The sequence below is a fragment of the Myotis nattereri genome (assembly GCF_964212035.1).
Source record: "Myotis nattereri genome assembly, chromosome: 2".
Taxonomy (NCBI): Eukaryota; Metazoa; Chordata; class Mammalia; order Chiroptera; family Vespertilionidae; genus Myotis; species Myotis nattereri.
Genome location: NC_138076.1, coordinates 7,878,485 through 7,895,937, shown reverse-complemented (window position 1 = coordinate 7,895,937; position 17,453 = coordinate 7,878,485). Strand labels below are relative to the sequence as shown.

At 55.7% G+C, this 17,453-nt stretch overlaps 1 protein-coding gene across 2 annotated transcripts in view; it reads left to right on the top strand.

The window, feature by feature from the left end:
• The window catches only part of ENPP6 (ectonucleotide pyrophosphatase/phosphodiesterase 6), a 73,590-nt gene extending 56,518 nt beyond the window's left edge, over nt 1–17,072 (top strand). For both annotated transcript variants that reach the window (XM_081085203.1, XM_081085204.1), the window contains exons 4-8: nt 1,500–1,641; nt 2,618–2,797; nt 5,613–5,750; nt 12,195–12,318; nt 16,710–17,072. In XM_081085203.1, coding sequence (XP_080941329.1) covers nt 1,500–1,641; nt 2,618–2,797; nt 5,613–5,750; nt 12,195–12,318; nt 16,710–16,915 — 790 coding nt within the window. In that variant the 3' untranslated portion in view covers nt 16,916–17,072. The remainder of the gene's footprint in view (nt 1–1,499; nt 1,642–2,617; nt 2,798–5,612; nt 5,751–12,194; nt 12,319–16,709) is intronic.
• Nucleotides 17,073–17,453: the final 381 nt, after the last annotated feature.

The window sequence follows — 17,453 nt, the reverse complement described above, 5'->3', positions numbered from 1 at the left end:
CGATTTAGAGAGTGAGAAGGACACACATACATGGGCAGCTACAGTCAACATGAAAAATCATAACCAGAGATGAACCTGGAGTGCCCTGTCAGCGCCCGAAGGGCCACCCGGCTGTGCCCGGGCATCACGGCCAGCTTCCCGAAGAGGCAGCACCTCCCCTGAGACCTGGGGCTGGTCACGTCAACCACACTGTCTGGACTGCTGTGAGGCCACTAGCTTCCCCTGTGGATGCTAGACCCGGGCACAGCAGGCTCTGAGGACACCTAGCCTTTCATTCCTCATGTCCCAAGGGTGGGGAGGCCACACCAGGAGAGACCAGGCCACAGTGCGCGCGCGCGCGCGCGCGTGTGTGTGTGTGTGTGTGTGTGTGTGTGTGTGTGTGTGGTGTGCATTTAATAAAGCTTTTCAAGAGAAATTAGGCATTCCCCCAGAGTGTTAATTATTAACCCTTGTAGAGTCCAAGCGAACCAATTGGCTCTCATTTCCTCTCCATTGCTTCAGTTTGTATCAGTTACTACTATTACCACCATCAGCACCGTCATCGTTGTTCTGAGGTACTGGGCAGAGCCAGGGCTGAGGAGGAAACTCGGGTGGCACACGCCACGTAAAGGCTTTTTTCTTCCCTCCCTGACTCCAGTTTCCATCACCAGTTCCTGGTCATTCCTGGCCCAGCCTCGAGGGCTAACCAGCTTGGGTTTTACCTGAGTACTCTGGCCAAGAGGGGGGGTTTTTCCCGGGACCCACAGAGGTGTGGTCACTGCAGGATTCCCTCTTTGTCCACTGGAGCTGACCCCTCCTGCGTCCCCACAGGACAAGGGTCCCGGAGTGTCTGCTGATGTCAGGCCCTGAACATGGGCCGTGGTGAAGTTTGCTCTGGCCCATCCGTGAAAACACAGTCTGGGGTTTTAGTTAGAGGCTTCCCGACCGCCCAGCAGTGATGGGACCGCCCTTAATTAAAGGGTTGCTTCTCATTTTTCTGCCCCCCTCGCCCCCATGCCAGCAGGTGGCGGGGACGGAGCTATCAGAGCATCCCTGCCTGTGACCACGCCTTCCACCCTTGGGACATGACGGGCAATGCCACAGCAGCCAGAGACGAGTGGCCCATCCACATGCCCTCTGACCCTTGTCACCAAGGTGCTGGACCGGCGTGTCTTGGAGCTGAATTCCTGCTTCTCCCCGCAGATCCCACCCTGTTCATTTTCACCATAGATTCTGCATTCTTTTGTTTATTTTTTATGTTGCATATTATCCTGTACCTGTTTCAGAGGCACAGCACAGCTTAGACAATCATGTCCTTTAGAGAGTCCCTCCTCCCCCCCCCCCCCCCCATATTCCAAGTACTCCCATGTCCCATATCGCCTTGTCATTTAGAGCCGACTGCCTTGCCGGCCCTCAGGGCGGGTTTGGGAATGCCGATGCCTGCCCAGGGGCTGGGAGCTGGGTGAGAGTGGAGACGGTGGGGCCTCTCTCAGCGCTGACTCTCCCCCTGCTGCCCCCAGGAATGGCCGCGCCGACCTGGCCGCCATATACCACGAGCGCATCGACGTGGAGGGCCACCACTACGGCCCCTCGTCGCCGCAGAGGAAAGACGCCCTGAAGGCCGTGGACACCGTCTTCAAATACATGGCCCAGTGGATCCAGGTGACCGAGAGCAAGGCCCCTGGCTGCCCTCCCTCCTGTCACTCTCCATCTGTCTCCTTGACGGTCACACCCCTGAGCATCATCGCTCCTGCCGTTGAAGCTGACAGGCCAGCCCCAGGCTGTGGGAAGTCCATCTTCCTCACACACCCCTCCTTGGGACGAGAGACCCCTTGTTTTACAGCCAGGCCCGGGGGCGGGAAATGACTGGCATTGTCAGCCCGCTCAGCGGTGAGATGGCCCGTACTGCACCAAAGCCGATGTCTGGGAGCCAGGCTGGGCTCTGTCCCTCGTTTGCCACGGCCTGGCTGAATGACTTTAGGCAAGGCATTGTTTTTCAGAACTTGGCTGGGCTGTAGTTTGCACATCTGTGAAGGGGGGAGGGACGGGTCTGTTACCATGCAAGTTGAAAGAGCCACAGATGACAGCAGTGCGGGCGCTTTGCTGGGTGAAAGGCCATATGTGCCGTCTTTAGCACCATTGGGTGGCTCAGGTGCCACCCCTCCCCAGAGTGCTTCTGCCCAGTGTGAACCATCTTCAGGGAGGGAGGCTAGATGATGAAATTCAGACTTGGTTACGTGTCCTTTCTTCTACAATGTGTAGCTTAAAATACCTCCCTCCCCTCCCCCTCCCCTCTCCCCGCTCCCTCTCCTTTCCCCTCTCTTTCTCCCCCTCCTCCTCCCCTCCCCTTCTCCCTCCCCTTCTCCCCTCCCCCTCTCCCTCTCTTACTCTCCTCCCTTTCCCTCTCTTTCTCTCCCTCCTCCTCCTCCTCTTCCCTCCCCCTCTCCCCTTCCCCTCTCCCCCTCTCCCCTTTCCCTCCCTCCCTCTCCCTTTCCCTCTCTTTCTCTCCCCCCTCCTCCTCCTCTTCCCTCCCCCTCTCCCCTCTCCCTCCCCACTCCCTCTCTCCCCTCCCCTCCCTCTCTCTCTTTCTGTCCCTCTCCCTCTCCCTGCTGTGATGACCACCTTTGTCCACCCACAGGAGCGGGAGCTGCAGGACAAGCTCAATGTCATCATCTTCTCCGACCATGGGATGACCGACATCTTCTGGAAGGACAAAGTGATTGAGCTGAAGCAGCACATCAGCCTGGCGGACCTGCAGCAAGTGAAGGACCGCGGGCCCCTCGTGAGCCTCTGGCCAGCTCCCGGGAAACACGCTGAGGCAAGAGCACAAGACACAAGACTGGGAGGGAGGTGGACGGGACGGGGGAGGGGAGGGGAGAGTCCGGCCACCACTCGTGCACGATCTTTGTCCTGCAGCAGCTGGTGGCCTCCATCGCGGTTCCAGCCTCCCCTGCCCCTGTTTTCTCTTCTCTAAAACGGGCGTGCGGGGACCCACCGCACTGACCTTCAGTGGCAACCGAAGGCAAGAAGGGGTGCCCAGTGCTTCGCGGGCTGAGTGTTTAGCCCTCAGTGGGCTACTGTACCGGCCCGGTGCTCACCTGCCGGGCAGGGTCAGAGGCACAGGCAGATGCTCTTTCTCTGGGGGCAGCCCCGTCGGACTGTCCCTCAGGGAACTGGAGACACGCAGGCGAATGAGCCGCTGAGGCCGGGTGCGCTGTGCGTCAGCTCCTCAGCGCAGGATCCACTCTGCTGGGTCCCATCCAGCTCCGTCATAACCCGGCATCTTCCCAACCAGGCCCCTCTGTCCACGCAGCGCAGCTTCCGCCCGGGGCTGCTGGAAGCACGGGGCATGCTGGCCGCTGCAAGGACGATGCACGTGTCACTCACTGTGATCACCACCATCCAGGGGTGCTCCCGCGAGGGTGAGGCTGTGATCACCACCATCCAAGGGTGCTCCCGCAAGAGTGTGGCTGTGATCACCACCATCCAAGGGGGTGCTCCCTCGAGGGTGAGGCTGAGCTCCCACATGTGCAGATGTGGCACCCTCTCGCTCCCCCGTCATTGCCCTCCAGGGACCCGGCACCCTGAGATAACAGGCCTCTGCCTACCCTTCTCCCCAACACCGATTACATCTGGAGAACCTGGTGCTGAGGCACCCTGAGAAAATGAGGAGGAGCAGGTGGCACCGTCGGGTGACCGCTCGGCCCCATGTGGCCTGGTCACCTCCCAGGGTAAGCTTCGGGCTCCTGCCGGCTCCCAGAGAAGTTGCTCTGGGCCAGGACGAGCGCCTTCCTCGGGGAGGCCCAGCTGCGGCCTAGGGGGGAGCCCGCCGTGGGTGCCAGGAGTAGGCCGTGGCGGGCCTGGTGCCTCCCCCATGCTCACAGCAGCGAGACACTAGCCAACGGGTGCTGGGGGGTTGTTGGAATTGATGGAGCGCAGGGGTGGACTGCGGTCTCTTCTCTTTGGCCCAGAGACCCCTCTCCCCACCCGCCCACCCCATCGGAGTCTGAGAGCTGTCAGTGTGGGGCTGAGGGACCAGTGGCCCACAGCCCCCCCTCCCCAGCGCTGCCCCTCCCCCGGCGGACAGGCCTTTTTCTCAGGAGGGGAAGGCGTGTTTGCACAATGTCCCATGAGCTCCCTCAACACGAAACGGGGAGAATATCTCACGCGGGGCAGGCGCCACAGTGACTGCTTCTTGCGGAGATGGCCCTCCCCGCACCTCCAACTTGGTGCTTAGGGAGGCGCTGCTTCCAGGATGCTTAGGCGGGGGCAGCTCGCACGCTCCTCCGGACCAGGCGGCTGCCAGCTGCCTCACGTAGTTGGTAGATTATTCACAAGGGGGGGGCCGTGTTTGGGTGATAGTGTGTCATGTGATGGACACGGCCGTGTGTGAGGCCCGCGATGTGTCCTTGGACGTTTCCCTTCTCCAAACGCTTCCTGCACATGCACCCACTTCCCCAAAGTGGGCTTTCTTAAGAAGGAAATCACGACGCACAGGGGCCATCGGAAACCCTCTGCCAAACAGCCCGAGGACTAATTCATTTCAGAGGCGAGTGGATAAACTCCAGTTTGCGGTCAGTTCCTCCGCGTCAGCCAGTGGGTTTTCGTTTTAGCCAGGAGCATGTTAAGCTGCTGCTAGATGTGGGGCCTGCGTACAGAGTTGACACGTCATCAGGGAACTCGCAGTGTAATTAGTGGCGGACAACTGGCGCTTTTCAGATGCGAGTGGAGGTAGGACGTGCTCTAGGTCAGGTCAAAGAACAAATCCTCTTCCTTTGGTCGTGGTGGGATCCAATTTCTCATTCTCTCTTTTATTTTAGCCCTTTTGACATAAATAAGCTTTTGTAGTTTGTTCACTTGTTATTCAGTAGATGCCAAAAATTATTATAAAATATGTGTAAGGTGTGAAGGACACTATTACGATGGCACCTGGTATTCAATGCACTGAGAAACAGCACAGTATGGTTACCTGTCGTGACTAACTCCTGTGTGCGCTTCTCAGACCCCATCACCCGTGCAGCCTCCTCAGAGAAAGCCACTGTCCTCAATTCTGAGAGATCGTTTCCCTAAGTCTCTTTATAGATTTTACCAAATATAGTCATTAGTTTTTGTAGTTACTTGAACTTTCTATAATAGGAAAACTCTTGTCTGTGTTCTTCTGCAATGTGCTTTGTGTGTGTGTGTGTGTGTGTGTGTGTGTGTGTGTGTGTGTGTCAGACTGAAATTCAGGTGTTCTGTGCAGCTGTAATCCGCTCCTCTTCGTTGCTATGTAATATTCCACTGCCATTTACCCCTCGATCCAGGTATCTCACTGTTGCTAGGCTTTTGGGCTGCTCCCGTTTGCAGGACGTATCCCTCCACCGACCTGCAGGCGCACATGTACCAGGGTTCTCACTTACCCCTAGGTCATGGGCATGTGGATCTCCAGCCTTACAAGGTAAACCCCCTTGTCTTCTGAGACATATAGAAGTTTCTCTTTTTGACGGAGTCAAGTCTATCAGCTGTTTGAGGAATTTCTTTTTTTTCTTTTTCTTTTTAGTCTTATAAAGTCCCCCCTCTCCTCCAGGTGCGTTAAATATTCACATTCGTGCGACAAAGGATGCAACCCCAGTCACGCCTGGTTTTCTCTGCAGATTTACAACAAGCTGCAGACGGTGGAGCACATGACTGTCTACGAGAAGGAAGCCATTCCCAGCAGGTTCTACTACAAGAGAGGGAAGTTTGTCTCTCCGCTGACCTTACTGGCGGATGAAGGATGGTTCATAACTGAGGTAATTAGAAAATATCCGACAACTTATGCATTAGACAAATGCTGCCAAACAACCACAGGTACTAGCTCTTCAGCCTTTACATGGAAAAGATTTTGTTTTCACTTAGGTGTCTTTCATAACACTATTTCCTTCTCTAGAGACTCAAGAGGCTTGGTCGGGTGACTTCTATTTGTTTATTTTTTGTTAATCCTCACCTGAGGATATTTTTCCTGTTGACTTTTAGAGGGAGCGGAAGGGAGGCCACGGAAGGGGCAGGCCTACGGCTAGTATTTTAGCTGCCGGAAAGACCTCGGGTGGTGATCAGCAATATCGACCATGCAGATGAGCAGACGTGGGGCCTGGGTGTGGAACAGTGGGGTTCCCGGACAGGGAGCTGTCACCCAGAGGACTGAGTCACCCCTGTGCGCTCGCAGACAGAAAGCGCCTGGTCACCAGGAAATGGAGCAGACCTGGTCCCACATGCCAGCGGTGCGGTCCCAGGCCAAGCGGGGCCCTCCACAGACTGGCCTTCCCACGTCTTGTCATTTCAAATGCCGCCGAGGGGGTCCCCCCGCCCCTCCCACTCTCTCCTCTAAGAGCCAAGTGCTTCTCCCCGCTTGCTCACCGTTCGGAGCTCCCTGGAGTGCGATTGCCCGAGGCCCCAGCAGCCTCACTGGAGTGGGTTTCCCAGGGCTGCGTGTCGAACACACATGCCGTCTCGTAGGTGCCTAGCCCATTGACCCCATGGAGCCAGCTTCCCGAGTCACGTAAAAGGCCTTGGGCTGGACACTTTCCAAGTTAGAAAACTCTAGAATTTCGTTGGAGTGTTTAAAAGCAAGTAATCAAGGAGGGTTAATGCACAGCTCGCCCCCTCTCACTCCTTAGCCCGGCGTCTCAGGCCTGTGGGTCCAGCGTCCGTGGCAGGGGAATCTTCCTGCTGGCTTAGCCACAATCGGGAAAACGGCTGAGCCAGGACAAATCGATGCTGGTTGGGGGCCAGTAAAATAGAATCCCTCTCCCTTTCTCCCTGCAGCCGCATGCCGCAAGCATGCATGGTTTTGCTTCCTTGGCACAAACGCCTTTCCCGTATAAATACCAACTTTTTGCCACCAGCTTAAGTTTTGCAGACTTGGAGCAGGTGGCTGCTCTAACAGGAAGACTTAACGGAGTCAGGTTTTCTTAATGGTCGCTTAGAGCAGCGGTCGCCAACCGGTGGTCTGTGGACCACGGGTGGTCCGTGAGGTCCAAAAGGTTGGCGACCGCTGGCTTAGAGTGCTGTCACTGAAAAAGATACAGATGGGGAAGCAGATTTAATTTGTCCCTCAGCACCACACAGCTTCCCAGTGTGACTGCTGACCTAGCTCCACCCCACACAGCCCCCCACAGCTTGCTTCCTGCCCCCACCCCCGACCCCCCACCTCCAGGCCTGCCCTCAGAGGTCCTGGTAACATCATCATCCCAGTGAACAGTCAGTACAGTCCCTGGAGGGCCCTCTCCTGAGTCCCACCTGTCCTTTAGCCCAAGTCAAATTCCATCTCTTCCATGAAGCACCCAGCTCGTCCGTCCCTAACGTCCTCCCTCTGGTGTTCCCGTGAAGCCCTGGCCACACCCCAGCTGCTACGTGGGTTTGCCAGCTTTTGTTCTCTGGCCTCCTGGAGTGGAAGCTCCTTGAGGTCAGGTCTGTGGCACCTTGACGTTCCGTTTTCCTCCACGGGAATGAGAACATGGCCAAGGCCGAGGACTGACTTCTTCAATCCGAAGGCGATGAACTGAATGTGGAGACGGTTGGTTCTTGGGTCGGCAGGGTGTTCACCTGGTGGCTTGTAAATCCAAAGCCAAGTAACTGAGGAGTTAAGTCAGGCCTTTGACTTAGATCACTGTTAGTAGCCCAGCGAGATTGCAATGGGGAGTAGGCGTTGAAAGCGCCACGGGAACTCTCCGGCTCCCCTTAGCCACAGCGGGAGCCGAGCGCAGGGCGCCTATCCGGTCCCTCCCAGCTCCCCAGGCTGACTCCTGCGGCCTCTTCACACCCCCCTTCCCCACCTGGCAGGTGTAAGAAGGGGCCAGATGTGGCCAGAACCTGGCGAAAGACCATGAAACACAGCGTCTCATGGTTGACCCTCGGAGCCGAGGAAAATGCAGTGAATTCAGGCCAAGCGTCTCAGGGAGGCCAGGACGCATCACCAGAGGAAAGATTTACTTTAAAAACTGGCAAACAGTATGCAATGCCAGGTTCAATTCTAAGGCCCAAGGATGAAGGGCAGTTAGGCCCAGAACACGCGGGAAATCAAGACGATCTGGGAGGCAGTGGCAGCCGGAGTGGCATTGTGCAGGCCTGGCTAATTGAGCTCCCAGAAGCGGGTGTTGAGTGCTGGGAGCTGCTGGCTTTCTGGTGGTGACGAGGGTCGTCTGTGTCAGCCGTCTGAGCACACAGGCCTGCCCTTTGCACCCCTGGCACACGTCAATAAACATGATGGGGACAGGGGGCGTGCGAGAGAAACCCCATCCACACCCTCCCTCCCCCCTCCCCCAGGGAGCTTGGTTCCTCTCCACCCACTGGCTTCCCTGTCTGGCATTTCTCATTTCTAGGATTAGGCTGTGTGTGGCCATGGTATTCCCAGGACAGACCAGGGCCAGAGCCTGTGCCATTTGTTCTGCTTTAGAAAGAGGGCACCATCTGAGACAGGGGCAGAGAGACAGGCAGAGGGACATCTCCTTGCAGTGGCCTGTGGCAAACACATATCTGAAGGCTCGTAGCCACCACCCACAGGGCCCCAGGAGCCTCGCCAACAGGGGGCCTCTCGGGAGAGCACGTGGAATGGCGATGCCACAGACTCTGAGCGACAGTGGTCCGTAAGGGAAACCACACTCCCCAGGCCCCTCACACACCCAGGTCAGTGCTCACCTTTTATTTATTCTAACCTGACCAGATTCGGGTCACCGAATTTGATTGACATGACCTCAGGCCGGCACCGAGAGCAGATGACTCTCCGTTGCTCTCGCTCCTTCCAGCAGCCTGGTCTATTGGCTGCCTTCATCTGTGGCTTTTCACACAGCCCTCCCTGCCTCGAGGAGCCTCAACCCAACTGTTCCCAAGGATCCCGATGCTGGGGGACCTCCGTACCCAACAATTATTTTTTTATAAGAGCTTCCCGTGTGGCCTCTGAGTCCCCAAGGCTACACACACACACACCCCCCAGTCCTACCCCATCTCACCTTTGGCCAAATCGGAAGAGTCTGGGCACTTCCCTAGGATGTCACCAGCTGGGGGTCAGGCTCCTTGACTGGCAGCTGGCGGATGGGCAGCCCGGGGGTTCGCGCTCTGGAGCAGGTCTGTGAGCCACACCTCGCTAGCGCTGCCTCCCACGCGAGCACCGGGAGGGGAATGTAGGAACCGTGGGACGATGGGGAAAGCCGCTCGGTGGGAAGGAGGAGCAACAATCCTTCCTTCAATGCTCCACACGCCACACATTCCATCCGGTCGCTTACAGGAATGGCCAGCTTCTTGCAGAAGCAGCCGGGTTATACCACCGCGTTTGAAAGTCAGTGAGAGCAGTGGTCCCTGGAACGGATTGTCACTGTCATAGAAACTAGTGCGTTTCCCTGTGACCCGGTGTGTTTGTATTTGTGGAATTTCGACTGGAATTTTTTAATCGGGTCATTGGTCTCCGTCTCCCTTTCCCCCGTGCCTCTGTCTCGGCGTCCTCGTGTCCTGTGGGGCTCATAACCGGGGAAGTCGCTAGCAACCCAGTGTCCTACCTGGCATCCAGGAATCGCGGCCCCCTGACTGCGACGAAACTAAACTGGGGCACATCCTGATCATCAGATCAGGATCTGACAGATAAGGAACAGCAACAGTCTAGCAAGTCAGAAATGCAATACGTGAGTGAAAGCATTCCCATGGAAAAACACGAGCTGCAGCTGGAGGAGGAGGGACAGGGGTAACGGAGATTCAGGAAACGGAGAGGCAGTGAAGTAGTGCCATTTGGCAAGCAGTCATGCCAGGGGCGATTTATGGGCTGAGAGGGGATGGTGTGCAATGCGATCTGACAGCTAAATACGCAGAGGCGAGCTCAGGCCTCACCCCACCCCTGCCCGGCCGGCATGGCCAGAGCGCCTTGCCCCACCGCCCGTGCATCTGGGACCGGCCACAGCCATTCACTGAGCACCTGCTGTGTGTCAGGCACTGAGCACGCGGCCATGTCATCCTCCAAACACTCTCGAGGCAGGTGTGTGGCTCCGCAGGGAACCTGAGCCTCAGGTGGATCACGGGGCTAGGAAGTGGCAAGGTGAGACTTAACCCACGGCCACCAGTTCCAAAGTCTCTCTCTCTCTACTTTATAACTGGCCGCCACTCTGGGGAGTGAGGAGGCAAGGGACAGGGAGGGCCTCACGTCCAGGGCCTGCAGGAGCGCTCAGGGACCTCTGGCCGCGGTCAGTGTACGGTGCGTGAGGACGGGAGACAGGTGACCTGGGTTTCAGTCCCAGCCCTGCCTCTCGCGGCTTTAAGAACAGCCATTCCCCTCGCCCTGTGTGCCTTGGTTTCTTCAACTACAGAGCAGGGACATACCATCCCTGCTGGGATGCTGTGGCGATGTGGTGAATGGCGGTGTTGGCTCTTGGTGAACCGCATGGCACGCTGACTACATGGGACTCATAGTCTTGTGCGCCGGCCTGTGCACTGCTGGTATGTGAGCTGTTTTACTTCTACTCCCTCACCACAACCAGCCAGTTCTACCTCCTGCGTTTGAACTTTCTGGGATATTGTACCTGCTTAGTAAGAGGATGGCTGGGCTCCCAGGAATGAGTGTCCAGTGGGCCATGAAGGGCTCGGTGTGTCCGCCTGGCTCCGGCTGCCTCAGAACTCACCTTCACGCCTTCTGTCTCATAAGAAAGCACCTGCAGGAGAAGAAGATGTAGTTCTGGAGGGAAGAAAGGTTCAGGGGAGGGTGGTCCTGGAACCCATGCCCATGGGGGAAATGAAGATTACGATGCCTGGGTAAGAGGAGCGTGAGTGCCCCCTTCGAACGTGTCCCTGCATGGAGAGGAGGGGCTGAGATTCTGAGCTGCTCCAGAGGGTGGGGCCAGAGGAAGGCAGGACAGGGCTGTGCGCGTGGAGGAAGGCGCACCAGATGGTCAGAGTGGACCACCTCTGGGCTCCAAGTGCTTTGCAAGAAAAGCGAGATGATTAGATTAGATGCCGTGTTTCCCAGTAATTCTGACAGCAACTGGGTGTCCTGCAATTCGGTTCAATGCTGCTACTCACTGTCCCGAGTTAAGAGCAGCCTCCTCACGTGAAGGGCTCGATCCCACAGCCTGTCCCCCTTCAGATGGCAGCCAGAGTCTGGGGTCCCCAGCCTACACATACTTGTATTTGATTGGCTACAATGTGAGGCTTCTCACAACCCCCTTCCGGTTTGATAAGTTACTGGAATGAAGCTCAGAACTCAGAAAGGCGCTGCACTTATGATTACAGTTTTGTTCTAAAGGATGCAACTCAGGACCAGCCCCGTGAAAATACGCCTCCTGGGGGGAGGGATGCAGAGCATGCTCGGCCCTGTTGGGGGAACGCTCCCAGCACACCAATGAGTTCGTCAGTCAGGAGCTCCTGGGCCATGTGGTACCCGGGTTTCATATGGGATGTCGCTGTGTTGGCAGGGGTGATGAAAGCGGTGGCCACGGGCCTGACCTCCACCTGAGAGGTCAGAGGAAGGCTGACAAGTCTAACCCTTTCCTCACAGGGCTGGTCCCTCCTGAAGCAACCAGTCCCTCCCCCAAGGTCAGGCCATTAGCCCAAACTCAGGTGAGGGAGCAAGGGGCTGCCTATGAATAACACAAAGATCCTGTCACTCAGGAACGTCCAAGGGTGTCAGGAGCTCTGCGCCAGGAACCGGGGGTGAGGGCCAAATGTACTTTCTATTATCCCGCAGGAACACGTGATCATCTCCTCGGTCACAAACGTGCTATATTTAGTGATTCTGAAACTGATTATGGCCCTGGCCGGTTTGGCTCAGGGGATGGAGCGTCGGCCGGCAGACTGAAGGGTCCCGGGTTCTATTCTGCTCAAGGGCACGTACCTCGGTTGCAGGCTGGATCCCGGCTCTGGTCAGGGCTCCTGTGGGAGGCAACAAATCCATGTGCCTCTCTCTGTGACTCTCCCCCTCCCTTCCACTCTCTCTAAAAATCAATAGAAAAATATCCCCGGGGGAGGATTAATAAAAACAAAACAAAACAAAAAAACACAACAACAAAATCTGATTACAAGGTGCAGGGTACAGTTCAGCTCTGAGGGAGAGAACACCTGCATGGCTAGAGCGGGTGTGGGCGGCCTCCGAGGGACTGAGCTCCCGGGGTAGGAAGTGGTCCGAGCGGATGGCCCGATGCTGAGAAGGCAGTCCCACGGCTGCCAGGTGCTCGCTGACCACGGTGTCGGGACCCGGGAAGTAACTGCCTTGTTGGTTTCAGAGTCGAGAGCTGCTTCCGTTCTGGATGAACAGCACTGGCAAGAGGGCAGGCTGGCAGCGCGGATGGCACGGATACGACAACGAGCTCATGGACATGAGGGGCATCTTCCTGGCCTTCGGACCCGGTAGGCGTTCCCCAGGCCGCGTCCCCGGGGGCTCGTGGCGGAGGGCAGGCTGGCCGATTGCTTTATGAGCCACGCTGAGCCAACCCAGCCGGTCTCCGTGAAACATCTCTCGCTGGCTCGCTTTCAAATGCTTCTTGGGTTTGGCAAATGTGGCCGAATAGTTTTCCTTGTAAATTTTAAACCTTGAGTGCAGCCCGGAAAATGTGTTCCACATGTTTGCGATTCATTTTTCACTTAATTCATCAGAATGTGATTTCACAGCCATCCGATGTCCGGGAACGCTTACCGGACGCCGGGGTGCTGACAGCTGCGAGTTTCAGCGCTGGCGTGGTTGCTCCCCGGCCTGGCTCTCCACACTTCTTCCTTGTCCAGGGCACCCAGCTCTGCGGGGGTCACTCGTTTAGGGCAACCAGAAGCTGACCTGCACTCCAGGGCAGCCTCGGAAATGACCCGGAGGCTGACTTTGAGAGTCAGCCAGGATGACGAGGGGGGTCTTGGATGAAAGCAAATGTACTGTGTCTTCCTCGACCAGATGAATTCTAAGGCGGGCAGAGAGCAGGGGTGAAGAGGGCCTATTTGGGCATTTGCTTTAATTATTTAGAGCACTGAAAATTCACATTTTGCAAAAGTTTATCAACACTCTGAGGATCATACTACTACCTGACACCCCCTTCTTAAAAAAAAAAAAAAAATTAGGATAGCCTAGCCAGTTTGGCTCAGTGGATAGAGTGTTGGCCTTCAGACTGAAGGGCCCCTGGTTCGATTCTGGTCAAGGGCATGTACCATGGTTGCAAGCTCCTCCCCGGCCCAGGCCCTGCCGTACAGGAGGCAACCAATCAATGTGTCCCTCTCACATCAATGTTTCTCTATCTTTCCCTCTCTCTTCCATTATCTCTAAAAATTAATGGAAAAATATCCTCTGGTGAAGATTAAAATAATAATAATAATAATAATAATAATAATAATAATAAAGATAAAGAGCATTCAACAGCCCCTACCAGTCAGTTGACTGGCTCATGAGCTATTATTCTCTTTCCCGCTACTGCCCCCCCTCCCTTCCCTGTTAAATACTGACCCTCATACCCACATTCCAAATGCCCCTTTCTGGATGTTGATCAAAATGCTTCCATCCATGAAATCCACGCTTTCCTTTCAAAGTATAAGCTAGAGATTACTCCTGGAAGCCCCGCTCTTCTTCCCGATGCAGCAAGACAAAGACAAGTATCAACCCCCTGCCGTGGCTCACTCCCCTTACCCCCCCCACCCCCACACACACAGTTGCTGAGAACCCGAAGTGTCAGTGTCTGCACCCTCTGAGGGCCCTCTGGCAACCTGAGCTTAGGGAACACATGGGTCCGAATCCTTTCCCACGTGGGATCCAAGTTCCCGATGCTGAAAGGAGAATCAGAAACAGTAGCAGCAAGCATTTATGGAGCCCTGACCGGGTCAGGACCTGGGCCCGGGGTTGGGGGGCGGGGGCGTGCAGAGGGTGTCCAGCATGTTGCCATCAACCAAGTAATAGCTCTCAGGTGCTCCCTGTCAGCCCGGCCCCTGCCAGATCCAGGCAGCTCAGAGCTGGATGAGTGAGTGATGAGACCCCGAGGACTCCTTGGAGGTCAACGGCTAGATTAGGCTGGAGACACTCCAGGGCCACAGCCTTTATACGGAGAGCACCAGACAGCCGGGCTTTCGTTCAAAACCACCACCTCCCCCTTCCCCAGAGAGAAAAAAAGATCACGAATGCAAAACAGTTGTCAGTTGAAGGAGTGTTTATGAGCAAGGCCCGGGCATATTTTAAAGCAGAAGCAAACCAAAAATGTTAAACAAAATACCAAAAGCTGCATTAGCTTCGGGTTGAGTTCGGTGGGGGAGATTCTGTCCATTAGCAAAGGCCTCCATCCCGGGCTCCTTGACTACTAAAAGCCTGAGTCTTTTATAGACCGAAAGACGACCCCTGATGCAAACCGCCGGGGCTCGTTGCAAAAATGTTCCCAGGCAGATAGAGCCGGGAGAGCCCCCGCCAACCGTCCCGTCTCTGCTTCTCATGAAAGATTGAACAGCTTTACACACGGGCTGTTTACTCAGAAGACAATTTAAGAGCAAGGCCATTAATAGCTCTCTCGCTGCACTTTGAGATAAAGGCACATCCTTGCTGATTAATTGTAGGTGCCTCTCGCTTAGGGAGGAGGCTGGGCATCCTTGTGGCTGCCCGCACGCAGGGTTGGAAGTCAGGGAGTCTGGCCCAGCTAAGAGAGAGGGAAATCATTCAGGAAGGTAGCCTGTCTCTGGTTAATCCCAGCTTCTAATCTGAACCACCTAATCCGGCCCCAAAGAACTCCAAGACAGCAGGCCTATGATTGAGTGAGCTGTGAGCAGACTCAGAGAACAGCCCTAGGTTGCAGGCACCTCCGGAGCCTGAGAACCTTCTTGCTTTGAGAGAAACAGTCTTTATATCTGAAAAATGTCAACCCCTGGGAATGCCTCAGATTCCCAGGCCGGTTCAGAATGTCACCTGGAGCTAGCAGAGCTTTGGCGGATGGAGTCCTCACAAATTGGGTGGGATATGGTTTTGCTCTTCAGGAATTTTCCAGAAGCTCCCATTCCAGCCTGAATCATTGGGCCCCAAGTCCCAGCCCTGCAGAACAGGAAGCCATGACCCCAGTGGAAATGGAAAGAAAACCGAGTTCTCCTTCCTGCTTATGGGCACAGGATTTGATTTTGTACTTTGAACGTAAAAGGATGCTCTATCTCTAACACTTCTGTCTGAAGAGTTTATCTCAGTGTTTCCGTCAAGAGTTAAAGAAGTGGGTGTTTGGAAGGCCCACTTTGGATTTACCAGCGTCTGCCACCTCCCACAGCCTCCCGCCCACACACACGGCAGGGGTGTGGCCCCCACGGGATGGGGCAGTGTGATCAGCACACCCAGGCTCACGGCAGGTCAGCAGGAGGGAGAGGACTTGCTTTCCCATCACTGGGGCGACCTTTCCATTGATTTCTCTGGCTGCAGAGGGATCCCCTCTGGGGAAGTACAGCCACCACCTTTGTTTACGTGTACGACTTGCCTTGATAGTAAGAAGGGTGGCATCCCGGGGCAGCCTTACGCTTGCCTCTCCCGGGAGGTTCTGGATTTTTTTAAAAACTATTTGTCCCCGGAGATGATGCTGACTTTTAGCTTCCTTGCTCAAAAGTAAAGTGAGCCCTCCAGAGGCTGTATGGACTGCTTTCTATCCATCATTTGCCCTCGCAAATTCCACATGCCTGCTAATAGCACCAGCTACCACGTATTGAGCACATACAATGTGCCTGGAGCTACGATGAGGTACCATTTCCCTGCCCGTTCCCCGAGGTCACCCAGCTAGGAGTGGCCAGCCCCACCTTCACAGGCCTGTGTCCCCGCTGGAGTTCGGGGCAGCGTCTGGGTTTCTGGAAGCACAGCCTGCCATCAGACCCTCAGCCCCTTCCCAACTCTGTAACCCCAGCCCCAGGTTGCTTTTCCTCATGAAGCCGAGCTATTTTATCCGCCAGTGAAAGGCTCCAGGGAAGGCTCCCATGGTCCTCCAGACGCGATCAGGAAGCCATCGCTGTTGCTCTGAGTGCCAGCTCCAGGAGGCTGTATGGTCCACGTTCCATCCAGCCCTGGGTCCTCTGGGAAGTGGAGAGACATTTTTTTTTTTTTTTAATCCTCACCCAAGGATATTTTTTCCATTGATTTTCAGAGTGCAAGGGAGAGATGAGGGGAAGAGAGGGAGAGAAATAGTGACATGAGAGAGACACATCGATTGGTTGCCTCCCCCATGTGCCCTGACTGGGACTGGGGATCAAACCCCCAACCAAGGTATGTGCCCCTAACCAGGAATTGACGCCACAGCCCTTTGGTCCATGGGCCGATGCTGTAACCACTGAGCAAACCAGCCAGGGCGAGAAATACGGTTGAGTTGCCGTGGGATCTCTGCAGTAGAAATTGGCGCCCTGGCCAACCAGTGCCTGCTCTATAGGTGTCAGGAAAGATAAGAATACCTTTAGCGGGGTTTGGCAAGCCCAGCAGGACAGCCGAGCTTCTGGCCACAGCTGCGCTCAGCGCTCTGCAGGAAGGAGCAGCTGCAGGTGGCCCTCTGCCTCCCAGTAAGACAGACGGTACACAGAGCACAGTTACGCTCCAGGTCAGCCTGGGCGGGGATTTGTCTCTTAAAGGAACTCAGCTCCAGGAGCCATAGAAAGTTACTTCCTTTCACAACCCGTGGCCTTCTGCACACTCCACGCCCCACGGACAGAGCTGGCGTTGCAATCCCAAAGCCACCGGGAGCCCGACTGTGATTCCTCCGCACGGGGACTCACCCCCCTCTGCCCGGTCACGGACTGTGATAACTTATTTGTTTGCCTGTGTCTTTCAGATTTCAAATCCAACTTCAGAGCCGCCCCGATCCGCTCCGTGGATGTCTACAACGTCATGTGCCACGCCGCAGGCATCGCCCCGCTGCCCAATAACGGGTCCTGGTCCCGGGTGGTGTGCATGCTGAAGAGCCCGGCCAGCGCGGCCCCGCGGCACCTGCCCGGGGGCTTGGCCCTGGCCTTGACACTGCTCTTGCTACTTCAGTAGCTGCTCCTTGTGTCCCAAACACTCAGACAAGGGGGCCTTCACGGGGGGAAGGTTTTATGTCCTAGTTGAATAATAGCTTCTTTAACACAATCAAGGCCACACACATTGAAACTATTTTATTCTTGGATGATTCTATACATAAAAATCCCTACTTCTTAAAAACAAATATCTGAACTTTATTTTTTTTCGGAAGATAAGGAAAATCTTGCTCTTAACTTGTTCGACTGTATGTCAGTGTGTCCTTTCTTTTTCGTTTGGAAATGCAGCTGAACTGTCTGAGCAAGGGCCTGTCGCTAGCAAACGGCCTTGGAGAGAATATTGCGTGAGAGTCCTGGACCCCACTCTGCCCCGCTCTGCACAGAACAGCCGCTCGCCTGTGCCCCGTGCACACCCAGGAGCCCGCCTGGGGCTCTATGGCCACAGGTCCTGGACGGTGCCTTCCTTCCCAGGGAAAGGAGGCTCCCCATGACAGCTGTGGCCGCCATCTGCGCCTGTCCCAGCTCATGGAGTTTTTCCATCTTCTACAAAAACCCCAAAA